Raw genomic sequence first — 17,125 nt, forward strand, 5'->3', positions numbered from 1 at the left:
GTTGTTGACATAAATCAGTCTGGAAAGGGTCACATTTCTAAGGCTGTGGCACTCCACTGAACCACTGTGAGAGCCATTATCTCCAAATAGAGAACACTTGGTGAATCTCCCCAGGAGTGGTCAGCCTGCCAAAATGTCTCCAAGGGTGCAGGGACAACTCATCCAGGAAGTCACAGAAGATCCAAGAAGAACATCCAAAATAGGATTCATGGGAGAGTAGCAAAGCAGAGAAACATCAATGCTCATCTCACATTTTCAAAAACGTACCTGAATGATCCCCAAGCCTTTTGGGATAATTTTTTATAGACAGATGAGTCCAAAGTGGAACTTGGCCAATCGAGTTTCACTATGTCTGGCGTAAAGCACATACAGCACTTTACGATACGAACATCATACCAACAGTCAAACATGGTGGCGGTAGTGTGATGACGTGGGGATGCTCTGCTACCTAGAGCGATGGACGCTTCACCATTATTAAAGGAACGATGAATTCTGCTCTTTACCAGAAAATTGAAAAGGAAAACGCTCGGTCATCTGTCCAAGACCTGAAGCATAATTTGGTTATGCAGCAAGACAATAATCCAAAACACAAAAGCAAGTCCACACCTGAATGGCTAAAAAGAAACAAAATTAGTTTTTTAGTTTAGAGTGGCCTAGTCAAACTCCTGACTTCAACTGAATACAGATGCTATGGCAGGACCTGAAATAAGCAGTTTTGATCATGCTCAAAAACTTACCAATTTGTCCGAATTAAAGTAGTTTTGCAAAGAGTGGGCTAAAATTCCTCCAGTAATGTGAAAAACTGAAAGTGTAGGAAGAGTTTGGTTGCGCTTATCGCTGCTGAAGGTGGTGCAACCAGTTAAGTTTAACAGGGCGATTACTTTCTTGCATGGGTGATATGGGCGTTTGACAACTTTTTTCATTAAATAAATGAAATTTAAAAAATGTGTTTAGTGTTTACTCAGGTTCCCCATATACATAATAGGTTGTCTAAACATCTGAAAACATTCAGTGTGACAAATATGCAATAATAGAGGAAATCAGTAATGGGGAAATGCTTTTTCACAGCACTGTAGTAATGTAGTAACTGTAGTAATTTAATGGTTAAATATAGTGCTGATGAACAACAGAAACAATGATCTGAATGCCTTTCTGGTGTTGAATCGGCAGCAGAACGTAGTTGCATAGGTTGTTGTGGCCATTAGGAACGGCTGAATATGAAGCCATATCAGAACAATAATATTGTCAAATTACTTTAGGTGTCTTAGAGTTTTTTTCAGTCAACAGGCACCGTGTACCAAAGCATGTCCTGAAAAAAATTAAGAAAACAGTAGGGTGCCAGAGCACCTGAGGAATACAAATTTTAATGGTTAAGCCAACCTCAGCTTTTCCAGCTGCCTTTGTTCTCCACACTGAAGCTGGTAAATGCAGTCTTCTCAGGTAAGAGAGCGGTATCACCAGGAACGCACCTGGTACTGCAGGCACTATGCACAAAACACACTGAATAATACTCGCGCTATATCAACATGAACAGGAGGAAGGAGGATGTCTGCCTCTCTATGGTTTCATAAACATTCATCCAGGACTTCCACTCTCATTTCTATACTGATAGAGCATGTGGTGCACAGGAATTCTGAGCTTCTACCTCCTAAGAGAGCTAATTAACACCAATGACAGGTCAGTGGACAGTCAAAGTGAATGTGCAATATGCTACTTGTGCACAGTCTATAGCTGTGAAAGGGACACAAAATATGGGTACGTATTCCCATAACCTTGTGGTAAACACACATTTTCCCATTTCTGATGTAACAGGAAACACTGCTCCAAATCATAAAATTCAATTTAACTTAACCATTTTCCTTTTTCTTTTTTTTTTATTTCAAATGAAATCTGTATAGTAAGTTAGGGTTTATTTACCATAAACGGCAAATTCCCCATACCTCCTGCACACCTTGCAGAGTCACTCTTGAAAAAGCGTTCTCATGTAAATAAAATGATTTTTGACTCCCAGACATGACAGCACAGGACAGAAACACAAAAAACAGCATGCCATAGAGGACAGTGGTAGAACGTGGACATTCATGACCTAGCTAATGGTCTTTGTAGTGAGGAATTGTTCAGACAATGCAAAAACAAATCCTATGACCTAAAATCTATATAAAAAGACACACAAAACAACTTAAATCATCTAAAAGGTAAGGCTTGTTAATTAAATAAATAGTTCAAGAAGCAAAACTTAAAATGTCATGGCTCAGACTCTGACTGGCAATGACACTCCAAAGCACCTTCCACTGTACCACACCTACGGACTCCTCCCACTTAGCTGTATAAATGGGTGGGGCCACATCGTTATTAGTACTGGTGCTCCCAGGTTTTAATGGTGTATTCACCAAGCAAAGGCAAACAACAGTGAAGTTTCAAAGACTAGTTCCTGTCTCAAGCTTAATTAAATGGGTATTTGGGCTTTTGTTTGGTTATTTGTGTGATGCCTAGAGCTGGTCAGGGCTGTTTACATACAGCTTTTAAGCAAGTAACCATACGTCACTGCAATTTCCAAGTACATTTACAGTACCAAATGAGTGCCATATGAACTAGGGTAGAAAGACCAGTATGTGGTGGGACCAGTTTTCTTCTGCCCAACATGACATCTTAATCCACTTTTACTTGCCATATGGAACTCCACTGTTGATCATTTTGCTTTTCTGAATGCTGGAGCATCTATGAATTCTACAGACGAAATGAGATCAATCATTTACCTTTCTCACGTCTGCTTTGAATCTCCACCACTTCACATGCAAACTGGTGTTATACGATTACACACACACACACACACACACACGAGACGGTGCTAAACAGGAGACGTGTTCTGTGACAGAAATAAACACATTCACCCCTCACAACATACGTATGATTGTGAGAGAAACAAAGTTGCCACAGAGAGATACTTTAAATATCTTAAACAAAAAAAAAAAAACAAAGCCATTTCTGGAAGTGTAAACATTTGTTTGATGACCTACTGTCATCTTTTTTGACAGAGTGACATTTAATTAAAAATCTATTATAACTCAAAATGTTTCTTGTTAAAATGTAAAAAACAAAAAACAATAATAATTGATAGTTTACATTGTTTTTTACAAGCATTTTCCTTTGTTTTATATATATATATGTATATATATACTCACACACATATGTATATATACATATATGAATATACATATATATGTATATATACATATATATGAATATATATAATATATATATGTATATATACATATATATATATGAATACATTATATATATATATATATATATATACATACATATATATATATATATATATGAATTGCGAGCAAGCGCGAGAGCAAGAGTCTTTGTGGAACCCCTAGCAGTCCTACTTCCACTACTCATCACACACACACTCCTCCTCCTGCGAGCCCCAGTTCTGCAAGGCAAATGGAGGTATCAGTCGTCACACACACCACTCCCTCACAAAGTGAGGCAGAGAGCAGCTCGGCCCTTCCTCCCGGAGTAGCCAGGCCCTACGTGCGGTTAAGCGTCTGGAAGATTCTAGAGATCTGGAGCATGACGGGACCCGTCTCAGGGTCATTCATCCACTGGGTGCTGTTCAGCGGGTTCTCCAGCATGTCCTCAAAGGCTAGGGAGAGAAACCAATGGTCAGCGTCAGGCCAGGCTAGGCACAGCATAGATAATGGCACGTCACTGACAGCCTGTGAGAGCAGAGATGAAAGGGGCTGTGGAGTTTAGAGCTGGATACTGCTGGAGGATATAGTGTAAATCCATAGCTCTAAATGGGTAACATACACTGACTGCACACAGACCATGGGGCTGCAGATCAAGCAAGAGGAGATGTTTTAAAGACAGTATTATGGCTGAATAGGTACCCAGTCAGTTCTTGGAAAGTGATCAGGTAACACAAATTCAAAAGTTTTCAATATGCAAGCGAGTTTTTACCCTTTCACACAGACATGCATAGCTTGCTTTTTTACAGATTCTTCACCTAAAACACCTATTTACTCAAATTCAGTTGAAGAACCTTGCTCAAGGATAACCAGGAAATTTAACCTGCAGCAGTAACAAGCCTACTTATCCATTCTGCCCACACATTGTGAACCATCATGTTTGGATGGCCACTGATCAGATGTATGAGTTTTAAGATGGCATTTCCAAGTGCCTTCACCACATGGTGACCTCATGTCATCAGCAGGGTTCTGAAGACATGTTGGCGTAAATCACACATACCTAGCAGTGTTTTGGGGTTTGTGAGGCCCAGCTGTACAACAGGGTTCTCTAATATTGCCTGGAAGAGGGGGCTGTTGGTGTCGATGCCCTTGTCAAGGTCCTCCGGGGAGGGCTTCCTGTCTCCCAAGAGCCAGTCACACTGCAGGGTTACGGCAAACAGAGTTATGGGGTATCAGCAGGTTAAAGAGGTCCACAATCCCCCTTATTGTAAATCTCTAACGATACATGGAAAACAACGAATGGCACAACTGCGAATAATGGAATAACCGACCAACAGAATTGGACTATAATAGTATAATAGTATGATAATAAATCAACAAATTATCGGAGACTTCCCAGGGGCCTGGCTAATCCACGTCACAGCACAAACCGGTGAAACTCACCGCGGCATCCTGCTGGTTGTTATTCACACGAAGGGCGTCGATCACCTCCTTCTCATCAAAGCCCATCTCCATTAGCGCAATCACCGCCTGCCAAGCAGCACACCAATTCAATTCAATAAACTTTACCCCTCAGGGGCAATTCCATTCTGGGTATTCATCACAGACACCAAAACTGGTAAAAAAAAAAAAAACAACAAGACAATACTACGTCAGTAGAATGAAGTGCACAAGTACCATGTCAGTTAAAAGTTAAATATAAGAGAGAAGAGAGAGGAGAGAGAAATGCATATTTGCCCAGGAGGGTTCATGTGTCCCACTGGTGCAGTCCCTCATCTGACCTCATTCTAGGTCAGAGAGGGTAGGCAGGAGAAGGTAATTGACTGGCCTGATGACTTCAGGCACAACTGTGTACTTCTTTAACAATTCAGCACTGAGTAAAACCAAACCAAATTAACAGCCCCGATATTTAAATTTGGTCTCAAAACAGCAGGAACCTATTTTTCTTGAAAGAGAAAGAGAGGAAGAAAGTGCAGGGGTCAGAAAGTCCTGCCATGTGTTTCTTCCATTCATGACCTCAGACGGCTGATTCCACAATTAGTTCTACCTGCTGGCTGAAGAATTGTGCCAATTAGCAAATCCAGGTGCTTGGAACGAAATACTGGGGAGGACTCTTACTTTCTGAACTTGGATATTCTACCTCTGGAAAGAATAATTATCTTTCCCCCTTGAGAGTTTGCCATGATTACGATGGTTCATCCAGATTACAACCAACTAAAGACAGATACCGGGGACAAAAAATCCAAACACAACAGTTTTGTGTCAAAGGATTACAAATATGCAATTCAGCATCCAAATGTACTTTTCTATTCATGATGCCTACACAAAAAACACACATGGAATTGATTGTAAATAATTGGTGGTAAATGGGGAAAGGGCTATGCAGGAATGGTGAGGTCACCATACTGGATAGTGTACAACACTAAATGTATCCCAACTTATCTTAATTAATTATGATTCAAACATGTTTCAGGTACACTGATGGCACCAGAGGACTTCAGATACTGGTAAAGCCTGGGAACAACGTCTTACATCAGAAGTCTTCTGAGTATCCTGAGCGTTCTGTAACTCAATTATATGCCAATATAGTTCCAACTGTATACAATTATGTATTGCCATTTGTAGTTGAATAAAATCTGCGCTTGGTGAGATGTTTGTGAAGTTAAAATTCCTTGTGCTCTCTTGCATTTCCAGGTCCTGAATAACTACGTACACTGATGACAGAGATGTAAAACACTGCTGGACCACCGTGGTGTGTGTGTGTGTGTGTGTGCGTGCGTGTGCATGTGTGAGCTATACTGGCACTCACCCGTGAGTCTGGCCTGAACTCCCTTTTTCTGCGAATCCTCTTGAAGATCTCGGTGAGCTCGTCCGGCTTGGAGTCCTCAGTGCTGGACTGGGAGGAGAGCCTCTGGAGCAGGGGTGGGGCGGCGGCGGCGGCAGCTGCTGCCGCGGCGATGGAGGGCTCGGGGGGGGCTGCGGCGGCGGCTCCGATGGCGGCGGCTCCGATGGCGGCGGCGTCCTGGCCCGGCAGCGGGGTGTCTACCGTGGGGTCGTCCACGTGCTCGATGAGCCACTCCATCGCCTGCGTCACGGACATGCTGGAGGAAAGGGCGGAGTTATCTGTAAACGCTTGCACTGACTCACTCACACAATTGCACAAACCCGCAATGGAGCCCTTTTTTGGGTTACAAGGGTCTGTTGCTTCTACATCAAAATTCTGGAATGAATTACATCACACAGGCTAGAAGAGATATGCACTACTGTAGACTGGCATGCAGGAGAAAAAAATATTTACAGAGCTCAGAAGCATTAGCTTTTGTAACAAACATAAAAAATACACTTTTTAAAACCAATTTTGTGCTTGTCCTGAGATGGATGAAAAATAATACTCAGTAACCAATGCCCTTTATTGGCCATTAAATGCTAACCATCTCACTGGTACTGATCAGCCACACTGGATCAGGCTAAACTCACTGGTACTGATCAGCCACACTGGGTCAGACTAAACTCACTGGTACTGATCAGCCACACTGGATCAGGCTAAACTCACTGGTACTGATCAGCCACACTGGATCAGGCTAAACTCACTGGTACTGATCAGCCACACTGGGTCATGCTAAACTCACTGGTTCAGACGCAGTGCCTTGATCGCCCGGCTCTCTGGGAAGCCCATCTCAGTCAGCTGATGAAGTGCCGTCTCGTCAACTCTGTCCTCTTCATCCTCATCCAGCATGGCTGCACATAGACACAGACACACAATACTGTAACATCTGAGACAGTCATGCGCTCTCCGCCAGTCCACTTCCATTCACAGAGCCAGACACTAATAATAATGATCACAGTCTTCACTTTTAAATTTCACAGACATTCACTAATAAATATTAGAGGTGGGAAAGAGAATGCATGAAAGTTGTGGCTCAGAGTTCTCTCACTATCCTTGATGCACTTTACTTTAAATCCAGGAAAATGTGGCAGCCTGCAAACTATGATGGCAGCATTTCCACTTGTCCAAATGTGCACTAGCGTCATAAATACTTGTCTGGCACCATAAAAGGAACTGGCAGTCAGCTCTGAAGTCCAATTTAAATCATGCAAACTCTCAAAGACCTAAACTGTTACAGTGGACTTCTCCATTGAAGCAGGAGGGTTTATACAGTTACCTAAAGTGCAGAGTTCTCAGAACTGCAGGCCAATGGTGAAGATGCATCAGCACATCTAACATGTGATCCAGCAACTTCCAGCTTCCAACATCCAAAGAATTTCAATATTGCATTGTACATGTGTGGGTGCATTTCTAGACTCTAGTAACTGTTAGCGCCACAGTCAACAAATTCAATGACAAACAGCTTTCTCACTTTTACTGAACTTACAATCTTAAACTGAACATAGAACTTGAAAAGGTCATGTTTGTGCACCATTTTATCATGGTGATATGCATATTAAATTGTATGATGATGCAGAAACTGATAGAGTTGCTTATTTTAAAATCCCACCAACACCAGATCCTTACCAACCCAACAGGACCTCTCTGGTCTAACCCCAAGGTATGTGACTGCTTAAGAGGTAATTGGAAATATGACATCACACATACCATTGGCTTTCTTGAATAGTTCTACTGCATCAGGGTTCATAGCCAACAACTTCTGTGCCACTTCAATAAGTGAGACAAGGATCTTCCTGAGTTCTGTTTGAAACTGGAACATGAACAAAAAAGGCAAAGCATTATTAGGTTAGAGTTCGTGAATTTTTCTGTTCTGTTCTTCTGTTTTTTCAGAAGAAAAATAGCTTTTTCATCTCGGAAACTTATGAAATCAAAGGATTCAAAGCTCAGTTAAAACTGCAAGCCATCACCCTCAAGACTCTGGGTATGACTGGCAGAAATGATATTTTTGTGGTTTCCACAAACAAGTGACCTGCAACAGGGAATGTCCATTAACTGTACAGTGATCCAGCCAAACCCACTGTAGCCACGGAAACCACAGTCCCAATGCCCCCAGCAGCAGGAAGACATTGGTTTCCACTTTGATATCAAGGATTGCAATAGGGATACAAACCAATGGGGAGAGGGGAAGGATTTGGCTTCGGTCCTACATTATTATTTACACATCTTTGGGGTCTCAGCCCATTTGCTGGGTGCTTTGTCTGGGGAAATGAGAGGCTATGTCCAGGGTATGTGTACGTACAGCACTATGTATCGTACATAGTGCTCTGGCAATTTTCTTGATTGTACACATCTGTGTTTTTAATGAGGGCTTTCTGTATTCACTGCAAAGACTGCAAAGCTGTGTTTTAAGTCTCATGACCAGGTGTTACTGTAATGCAGAACTGGATCTCAAATGACCTCCACATTTAAATGAGAATAAATAATTAGGTACGCACTGTGCAGACACATCAAAGATTCAGCCGGACGTTAGTTGTGTGTGTACCATTCTCCGACTGATGCCAGGCCTTGACGAGTGAGAATGTTTAAAATGATCATTTCTGAATCAAGCCCTTTTAACAGCCACATTTAAAGTTTGCCACTCTGAATACAGAACACAGCTGACAGCACACCAGTTAGAAAACACTGAACTATGCATACATTACGACTTTCAATTGATGATTTTAAATGAATGTCACAGATTGGCATTGAAACTTAAAAATAAAAAAGGAAACCAAGATCCTTATGGTATTCTGTGGCCACACTGGGCACTGACCCCCTAAATAGCTTTGTGTTCTTGTGTCTCTTCAGAGGCAGTTAAAACTCTCCAATACAGGAGACACCACAAAACCCTGGATTTGTACACATAGATAAAGGCCTCAGCATGGTTTTTAATTGTCTAAGGACATTACTTTTCATGCCTGTGGAGGGGGGAGAGAGAAACAGGCAGTATTCCTATGGTCAGTTCAAACGGAGCGAGCCACTTCATAACAATGTAATATCACGCAGACTATGAACAAGTTTGTCATATCAAACTATATTCTCTCTCTCTCTCAAAGGCCATAATCTAAAAACTAGATATCCGACAGGTCACACAGTCGGGTGATAACTCACGTCTCGGATGTTGTGCTGGGCGACGGTGCGGTCGGTTTCGCGGGTGGAGAGGCCGGCAGTGGCCTTCAGGATAGCTTCTTTGTCCGGAGCCTTGTTCTCCTGCTTCTTCTGAAACGCAAACACAGCCAAATGAAAGCCACCAGTTAAACAGGGGATGTTAAAGTCCATCCCAGAAATTAGGCCGGACAGCTTCAGTGTTAAATCGCTGAATTAGTTTTTCTTTTACATCTGAATAAGGGAATGATCTGAAATGAATTTTTTGGTCTCAGGATATGAGCGCTGGACCAGTTTTTGTCAAAATGAGATTGAGAATGGAGAAGGTCCTATTTGTAATGTATTACTAGTGTTACGTGTCAGCATTGACAGGATTTCGATATCATTCATGTATTTGTAGCATGTACTGAACATGCAGTCAATGAGTTGTACATTTTCCATTTTAAACATGCCCACCATGCCATGGCAAAAGTTGTGAATCCTGTTTGATCACCACATTTCATTCATTTACATTTTTTTTCTTGGATGCTACTTGACTGTAAATTGTTCTCAGTACAGACATTCTCAAATGTGTGTAAATCCACTGGGTAAAAGGCCATGCGAGAATCATGGCAGTTCATAGCCACCTAGCTGATTTAGGCAAGGGCGATCATTTTTCCCTGAACAAGAGACCTGAGAAACATTTAACTTGTATTTCAGTCGTTATCCTCAAGGTGTCACTGTAGGCACTATAAAAGCAATAATCATGGCAAACATTCAAAGGAACGCGACCAATGTAACATTGGAAGGGCAAACAGAAAAGCTTATTGGGGCAAATGTAAATCAGGAAAAATGAATGTCCCTATGAATGATCTTTATTTTAAATAAAGCACTGTTGTTACCTTCTCTTCTCCCGATATGTCTGCCATTTTGGGTGGGGGAGGTGGGGGCCTCTTCCTGACCAACAGTAAAACATCTGCAGACAGAAATTGAGGTAGCCCAAGAGAGAGTGATTAGCATAGCATTTAATATTTTGTAAATAAGGAGGGATCACATCTTTTCTATTGCTCAACAGCACAGAAATAGCAGTAGCATCATGGACAGCATGACTACAGTAATTATGGGGTTGTGGATCCAGAGGCAAGGTAGAAAACCAGTGACACAACTCTTGTTGTTTTATTTTATTTTATTTCAAATCCAATGTGCTGCAGTGTCTGGTTTGAAAGTCAAAACAACAAAAATTGTGTCACTATACGCATTTATCGGTGTGTGTGTACGTACATATATATGTGTGTGTGTATATATGTGTATACACACACACACACACACACATATAAAACACAGTTGCATAATAGAGTTCATTACGCAACTATGAACCACATAATAAACAAGAACCAAGGTGAATCAATGTCCTTGAAAAAATAAAAAATAACAAATAAACCAATGTCATAGACTTTGCCTACATGCTTGCAATCATATGTTCAAACATTCCGATCAATTCTCACCTTTATCTTTGATATTTTCCTCTGCTATGGTTTTGGTGTCTGTAAGTACTCTCTCTGAAGCAGCATGGATGAGTTTGTGCTGTGTCACAGCCTTTGGGTCCTCCAGGCTTCCGTGTGCATTCTAAAGCATGGACAAGCACAAGCAAAATACAAGTAAAATCCCCGGACAGCACTTAATTCAAGCTAGTTGGCTATTTTGAGTTAAACATACAATTATAGGGGAAAAGATTCAGCATAGGGTTTTTTCCACAGTAATTCTCTTAAATGCCTAATTTATATATAACACACACAAAATAAAATAGCTATGGAAATCTGATAACAGTATAAATAACAATTAAAATGCACGAATATTACGTAATTTCCTCCGTCATACTAATTTAATTATTCATAAAAACCACATGATCTAGCATATTATCAGATGTGGAACAATAAATATACTATTAAATATAATTTCGCAAAGTAGCTATTATATCAAAGGGCAAAAAACGAGTCAATCGTTCTAAATAAAGAATAAAACGAATTAGTAGGTGGAAGAAAGTGATTAAAATGAAATAATCTCACAGTTTTGGTTACAAATAAACTGACTCAAACAAATCCTGCGGGATAAGGGAGTGAATGGAACAAACTGTGTTTTCAGAAGAAACTACTAAACGTTGAGTGAATAATCGAAAGAAATAACCCGTATAAATGCTGAAATAGCATTATTCTTAAAGAGGCATGCCTCTGGGAGATAAGATAGCTGGCGTTATCTAATACAAGACACTGAAGTTGCAGTACTGGCGATCATTGAATGTCATTGGCCAGCTTGAGCAGCAAATAACCAATCTGAACATGGATATGGTTCTATTTGGGCGACGAAAATATCAAGAAATTCCAGACAAAAGTAGTGCACTAGCCAGTAAGACTATTATGCTTTTAACCTCCATTCAGATTTTTCAGAGATCGGATATATTATCTTGAAAAGAAATTCAGTAGTCTGCATGCAAGAATCACGTGTAGGTATACTAACCACTAGTATAAATATAGCTGCGTAAACGGTCTTCTATAAATACTATGCAATGTCAGGTTCAGCAGGCCTACTGCCAGTCACCTCACATATCTGATTCCCTTAACAAGATAGCAAGCTAACGTTAGCTAGCTATATCAATTGCTGTTGATATGCAAGCTAGCTAGCTAACGTTACAAACGCTCGACTAAATTTACCCGATTCGCTATCTATCAGATATTCTAAGAGAAACCACAAATAAAAATACACTTACGTGTTTTAAGCAATTCTCTTTGAGTTTTTCAACTGTAGTATCCTCGGTTATCTCTTCCAGCCATTCCGTCCCTTCCATGGTACAGACATGAATCTTCAGTACCTTCCCAGCAAATATCTTTTCCTCCTGCACAAACATGTTAGCTGACTGGCTAGCTAGCAAGCTAGCTCGGTGGCTTTTACCTTGCTGGAACTCGATAACAACACGACAAAACACCAGACGTGATGGGTTCTTATTCGGCAAACATTGTCCAGTTGTCCGATCGGATTTAACCGTAATGACAATGAAGTTATTTTTATGTCGAACTTGCCAGGGCTTCCACTTATTTACCTTTCACGGAGGCCAGCTCCCTACCTATTTTGTCGCTCAGTTGTAAGTTACGAGATTCAACTCTGAACCCTGGAGGGGAAAAAACTGGTGGACTATGGGAAATGGAGTTTCTTGCGTACACGGAAGTTGCAAATTGTGTTGCAACCAACAAGCATCATTTTCAAAAATGATTGTAGCGAATACACAATGATTGCAGTGATATATGTTTGTATGTATTCTTAAATATTTTAAATCGAATCTATATCTTGCGCGATTGCCTTGTCTGTTGTGAATGTTTGCTAGCAGGTTATAGACATTTCACTTGGGCATTTCACTTGAGCTCATATTTTGTTGCCTAGCTGTACAAAACATTTAATTTTAACTGTATATGAAAACGAACACAAAGATGAATACAAAATCATACAGGGAGAAACTTCTGCCATGTCCACTAGATGGCGAGAAACACCATATTATATTGAAGCTCTATTAGACCTACAGAAATCAGAACAATTGGCAACAAAGTGCCATTTATAATAGGCAGAAGTTTTATTCAGAACAGATGCCTAGCCTTTCATTTGTCTGTTTAATTGCTTGCAAGGTGCCAGCACATTTCACACCGAATGTGTAGATTTCAGAAATGCATGCAATATTTTTTTTACAATGTTTTTGCCAACAGTGTTAAATAGGAGATTAACAAAAGTGACATGGGGGCAAGGATAGTGTAGGATTTTTGTGGAACTAAATTTAATATGATAAATTTGTGGATAAAATCACAAGCATTTTCTTATCAGTATTTTTGTCACAGGAATGTTGGGCTACATTTGCTTTAAACCAGCTAATGTTTACTAAAAATCAACAGACTGATCTCTGCATAGAGAGAAACAGTTAAGGAAAATATCAACCTTCAATCTATTGCAGATCATTCGGACATATTTAGTTTCTAGCAGGAGGAAGTAGATTGGAAAAGCCAATTGTCTCATGTCAATTTTCAATTTGATCTCATTTCACTTATTCAAAAATTACGTGCTATTGTTGACTATAGGAAAACATAGTATTTATTGAATGTGGGTCCTATGTAAAAGGGGACTAGAATCCAGTCTATCATAATAAAAGGCACAGGCGTGCACTATACATTAATGGTGGTGAACGTGTTAAAGGAAGGCGGTTGAATCGACTGTGATGATCACTTGCTGAAGCAGATTGTCTTTTGTTTGAACATACACATTCAGACCTCAATGCAGCGAGCACATAAAGAATGCATTTTTTCAAACTGAAAAAGAGACACATTTTGTGAAGGAAAAGAAGGCACTCGGCTGACTTTTAGTGAAATCTTGACACCAAATGGCATCCTTTATTGTATCAAGAAACAATTGTTTTACAAATCAGTTAACAGAAAATACATTTTTTTGTTGCAAACTACAACTTTGCAGGTAGGTCACTTTCTTACAGATATCTTATTACATTTCATCTATAGCCTAGTTTATAAAACATGACAGTAAGAACTGACACTGTCCAATGCTCCTCACAAAGCATTAGAGATGTCACAACATCGCACCAGATGGGGACACTACAAAACAAGCTCTCCTTTACAATTGCCATTTTCTTAACTCTACACCCTAAACCCCAAGGATACTCAGTGTCTTGACTATCTTGTCCAGACTATCTTGTATGACAATACAAGTCAATAAATAATGATTTATATAGACTCAATATTTATGTTATTCAAGGGTTGTCAAATATCTCCCATTTGTTGTATTTATAAATTTCCATATATTTATATTTATCTCCAACTCAGTAACACTGAGTACCATAGGTGCGTGTATGTATGACTTCTAAATGGGGGGGGGGGGGGCTTGAAGTGGTTGTGACATCTCTTATTGGCATGACATGCTTAAGACTTAAGATTTCTGAAACAAAATCCTGCTTACGTGAACACATTATTTACAGACCACCAGCCACAGCTTGTTCATTTTAAACAGGCTATGACCGACATTGAGATCCACATGGATGAAGAGGATTGACAATTCTTAAAACTTTCCTCTGCCAATCCTCAAATAACTTGGCCACTTGACCATTTTTCATTACAGGTTAGAAGAGCGGCACAGGATTGTAAAAGGATCGTAGCCCTGACCTTCGAATAGATCCCAGCTGCGAGTTACTCCCGTGCTCGTCTCAGTTTACCCAGAGTGAACCCCAAGGGTGAGTCAACAACCCTGTGTCCTCACAAGCAGCGTCCACTCATGTCACCATGGAGACCAACTGTAGTGACTGAAACAGGCTATGACAAATCCAGGGGTTTCTTTCATGCACACGGCAAGAGAAACAACATACAAACTGCCACCCATCTAATGTAGCCTCTGGATCACTGACATTGCTCAGAACCAGGCTAATATTGAAAGAAAAAAAAAAGTGTTTTTTTTTTTTTTAAGCGATAAAGAGGATCATTATATTAACCGAAGTGGCAGTACAGTACTCTACAAGAGGGACAACCATCGTCCATCCAGCCATTTTAAGACATAATATTGACCATCTACTTTATTGGTACAGATATGAGTAATAAGACCTTAGCTTATGGACTCTGGCTCCGTCAATATGCGAGAAAAAAATCTAGTTTCTGTTAAAAGACAAATATAAATCTAAATAATACTGAAACTTAAAAAATGTGTCTTGTAAAATATACAAAAAACAAAAACATTCACTTTTTACACAAGATTATATAGCATCACAATAAACTTAAAAATGAAAAATAAAATTGGTGCACAATCCAATTAATAAAGTAACAATTTAAGACACCAATAAATACCCAGTGTTTACATAATCAGGAATCTTTCTGTTATACTGCAGACAAAAGCACTAACATAAAATAGACTACATTCTTCTTCTACAAAAGCTACTCCTCCACATGGTCACAGGCCTCAGTCTTTGGCCCCCGAGATTCCTTTAGCAGACAACACAATGAAAAGCATAAATAAAAAAACAGCTTCTTATTTCCAAAGTAAAATATAAAGAACATAAATAAATACAAAATTAATGCAACATAATTTTTATCGTTAGTATAAAATCATATAAAAAAGGGATCCTTCAGTCACATCAGTTGTTCTTATTTTCCCTCTGCTTTTTATGAGATTTTGCATTTAAGAGTTTCTTAAATTTTTACAAAATCTCAAGCAGTCCACCGTGGCGTGGGAAGACTGCAACCTCCCTACTTGAACTGGTCCGGAATATGTCCAATCTGAGACTGCATACTTGTTGGAGGACTGGAAATACCTTCTGACCAATCAGACATATTGGAATGTGGGGAGGAGCTTGACCATTGGTCGGGCGACCCTGGGGAAGGGGTTAGAAAGGGGTGGTCAGGCACCTGCAGCTGATGGTTGGGGGTGTTGTCCATAGGGGCGGAGTAGCTGTGCTGAGAGGGCGGGGTGAGGAACTGTGTACTGGGCATGGTCTGGCTGAGCGAGGAGGACAGGATCTGGGTCTCCTGGGGCAGGATGGTGTGGATGGGCATGGTGCCGCCCGACCCCGGCTGCAGGTCCGAGCCGCTCAGGTCAGTGCTGATGAAATTCTGGCCGATGGGGTGGCCGCCGGTCGTGCTGTTGGAATTCTGGTGCTGCAGCTGGATGCTCTGCTGCTGCTGCTGCATCTGCTGCTGCATGCTCTGCTGGTGCTGCATCTGCTGCATCTGCTGCGCCTGCAGGAGGTGCGAGGGCGTGCCCATGCGGGTGCTCTGCAGGCCCTGGTAGCTCATCATCTGGGACAGGGTGGTGGTGGGCAGGCCGTTGTGCAGCGAGGTCATCATGCTGTGCTGCAGGGAGGGGCTAGCCTGGTGCAGGCTGCCCTGCCCCCCCGCGCTCCTCAGGGGGTTGAACTGGCCCTGCTGCCCCATGCCGCCGTGCATCCTGGGAAGCCAGTCGCACTGGCCGTTGACGGCCCCGCCCGCGCCCCCCATGGCCAGCGTCATGGAGCCTGAGCTGCTGGGGCTGGACACCGGCAGGTGGGAGAGGCGGGGCGGCACCGAGTCGAACTGCATCCGGCCCAGGTCCTGCTTGCCGGCCAGGCCCAGGTGGCCCACCCCCATGTGGGCGTCGGACATGCCCTGCAGGTGGTTGAGCTGCACGGAGGGGGACTGCTGGAAGGGCGAGGCCATCATGGGCGGGGATGCCACGTCCGACATGTAGCCGTGCGGCGACTCCAGCGAGTCGACGGGCGAGAGCACGGCCGAGCTGTCCAGCAGGCTGCCCTTCCCGTCCGGCGCCTTCTTGCGGCGGGCCTTCAGGTCCTTGCCGTCCTTGCAGGCGATGCCCTTGGAGCCGGGCTTGCGCGCCTTCTTGCCCGGGGCGGAGGGCTTCATGCTGTTCAGGTAGCTGTTGGGCGAGCACAGCGGCGGGGACAGGGTGGCGCCCATGTGCCCGTTGTGCACCGGCGGGCTCCGCACCAGGTTGTACTCGTCCAGGAGGCGCACGATGTCGTGGTGCATGCGCTCCTGGGCGATGTCCCGCGGGAGGCGGTCCATGTGGTCCGTGATCTCGCGGTTGGCGAAGTGGTCCAGCAGGACTTTGGCGGTTTCGTAGCTTCCCTCTCGAGCAGCCAGGAACAGGGGCGTTTCCTCCTGCAAACCAGAGAAAAGCCCATGAGAACGTGCTCAACATTAAAAATAACATCATCTTTATCACAAGCGCCAGCATTATCATTGCCACTTACACACAATTACAAAGGCAACTTACAATTCATGAGATCAATACAGAAAACACAACTTCAACCAAACTATAATTTAAAAAAGTTATTGCATTATTGATAATCTGTGCATATTATATGATGCAAGACTTACTAGGTAATAATGAG

General features: G+C 42.0%; 2 protein-coding genes across 2 annotated transcripts in view; both read right to left on the bottom strand.

Annotated features, from left to right (window-relative positions):
- Nucleotides 1–1,331: 1,331 nt before the first annotated feature.
- Nucleotides 1,332–12,379, bottom strand: ubac1 (UBA domain containing 1). Its single transcript, XM_064308601.1, has 10 exons — nucleotides 11,975–12,379; nucleotides 10,716–10,836; nucleotides 10,113–10,186; nucleotides 9,238–9,345; nucleotides 7,795–7,897; nucleotides 6,830–6,938; nucleotides 6,010–6,301; nucleotides 4,644–4,730; nucleotides 4,261–4,399; nucleotides 1,332–3,655 (listed from the first exon to the last, which is right to left on the bottom strand). The coding sequence occupies exons 1-10, from the start codon at nucleotides 12,110–12,112 to the stop codon at nucleotides 3,540–3,542; spliced, it is 1,287 nt and encodes a 428-aa protein (XP_064164671.1). The 5' UTR covers nucleotides 12,113–12,379; the 3' UTR covers nucleotides 1,332–3,539.
- A 1,222-nt stretch (nucleotides 12,380–13,601) lies between these two features.
- The window catches only part of notch1a (notch receptor 1a), a 36,159-nt gene continuing 32,635 nt past the window's right edge, over nucleotides 13,602–17,125 (bottom strand). The window contains exon 34 of the mRNA XM_064308600.1: nucleotides 13,602–16,892. Coding sequence (XP_064164670.1) covers nucleotides 15,486–16,892 — 1,407 coding nt within the window. The 3' untranslated portion in view covers nucleotides 13,602–15,485. The remainder of the gene's footprint in view (nucleotides 16,893–17,125) is intronic.

This window comes from Anguilla rostrata, chromosome 14 (genome assembly GCF_018555375.3).
Source record: "Anguilla rostrata isolate EN2019 chromosome 14, ASM1855537v3, whole genome shotgun sequence".
Classification (NCBI taxonomy): Eukaryota; Metazoa; Chordata; class Actinopteri; order Anguilliformes; family Anguillidae; genus Anguilla; species Anguilla rostrata.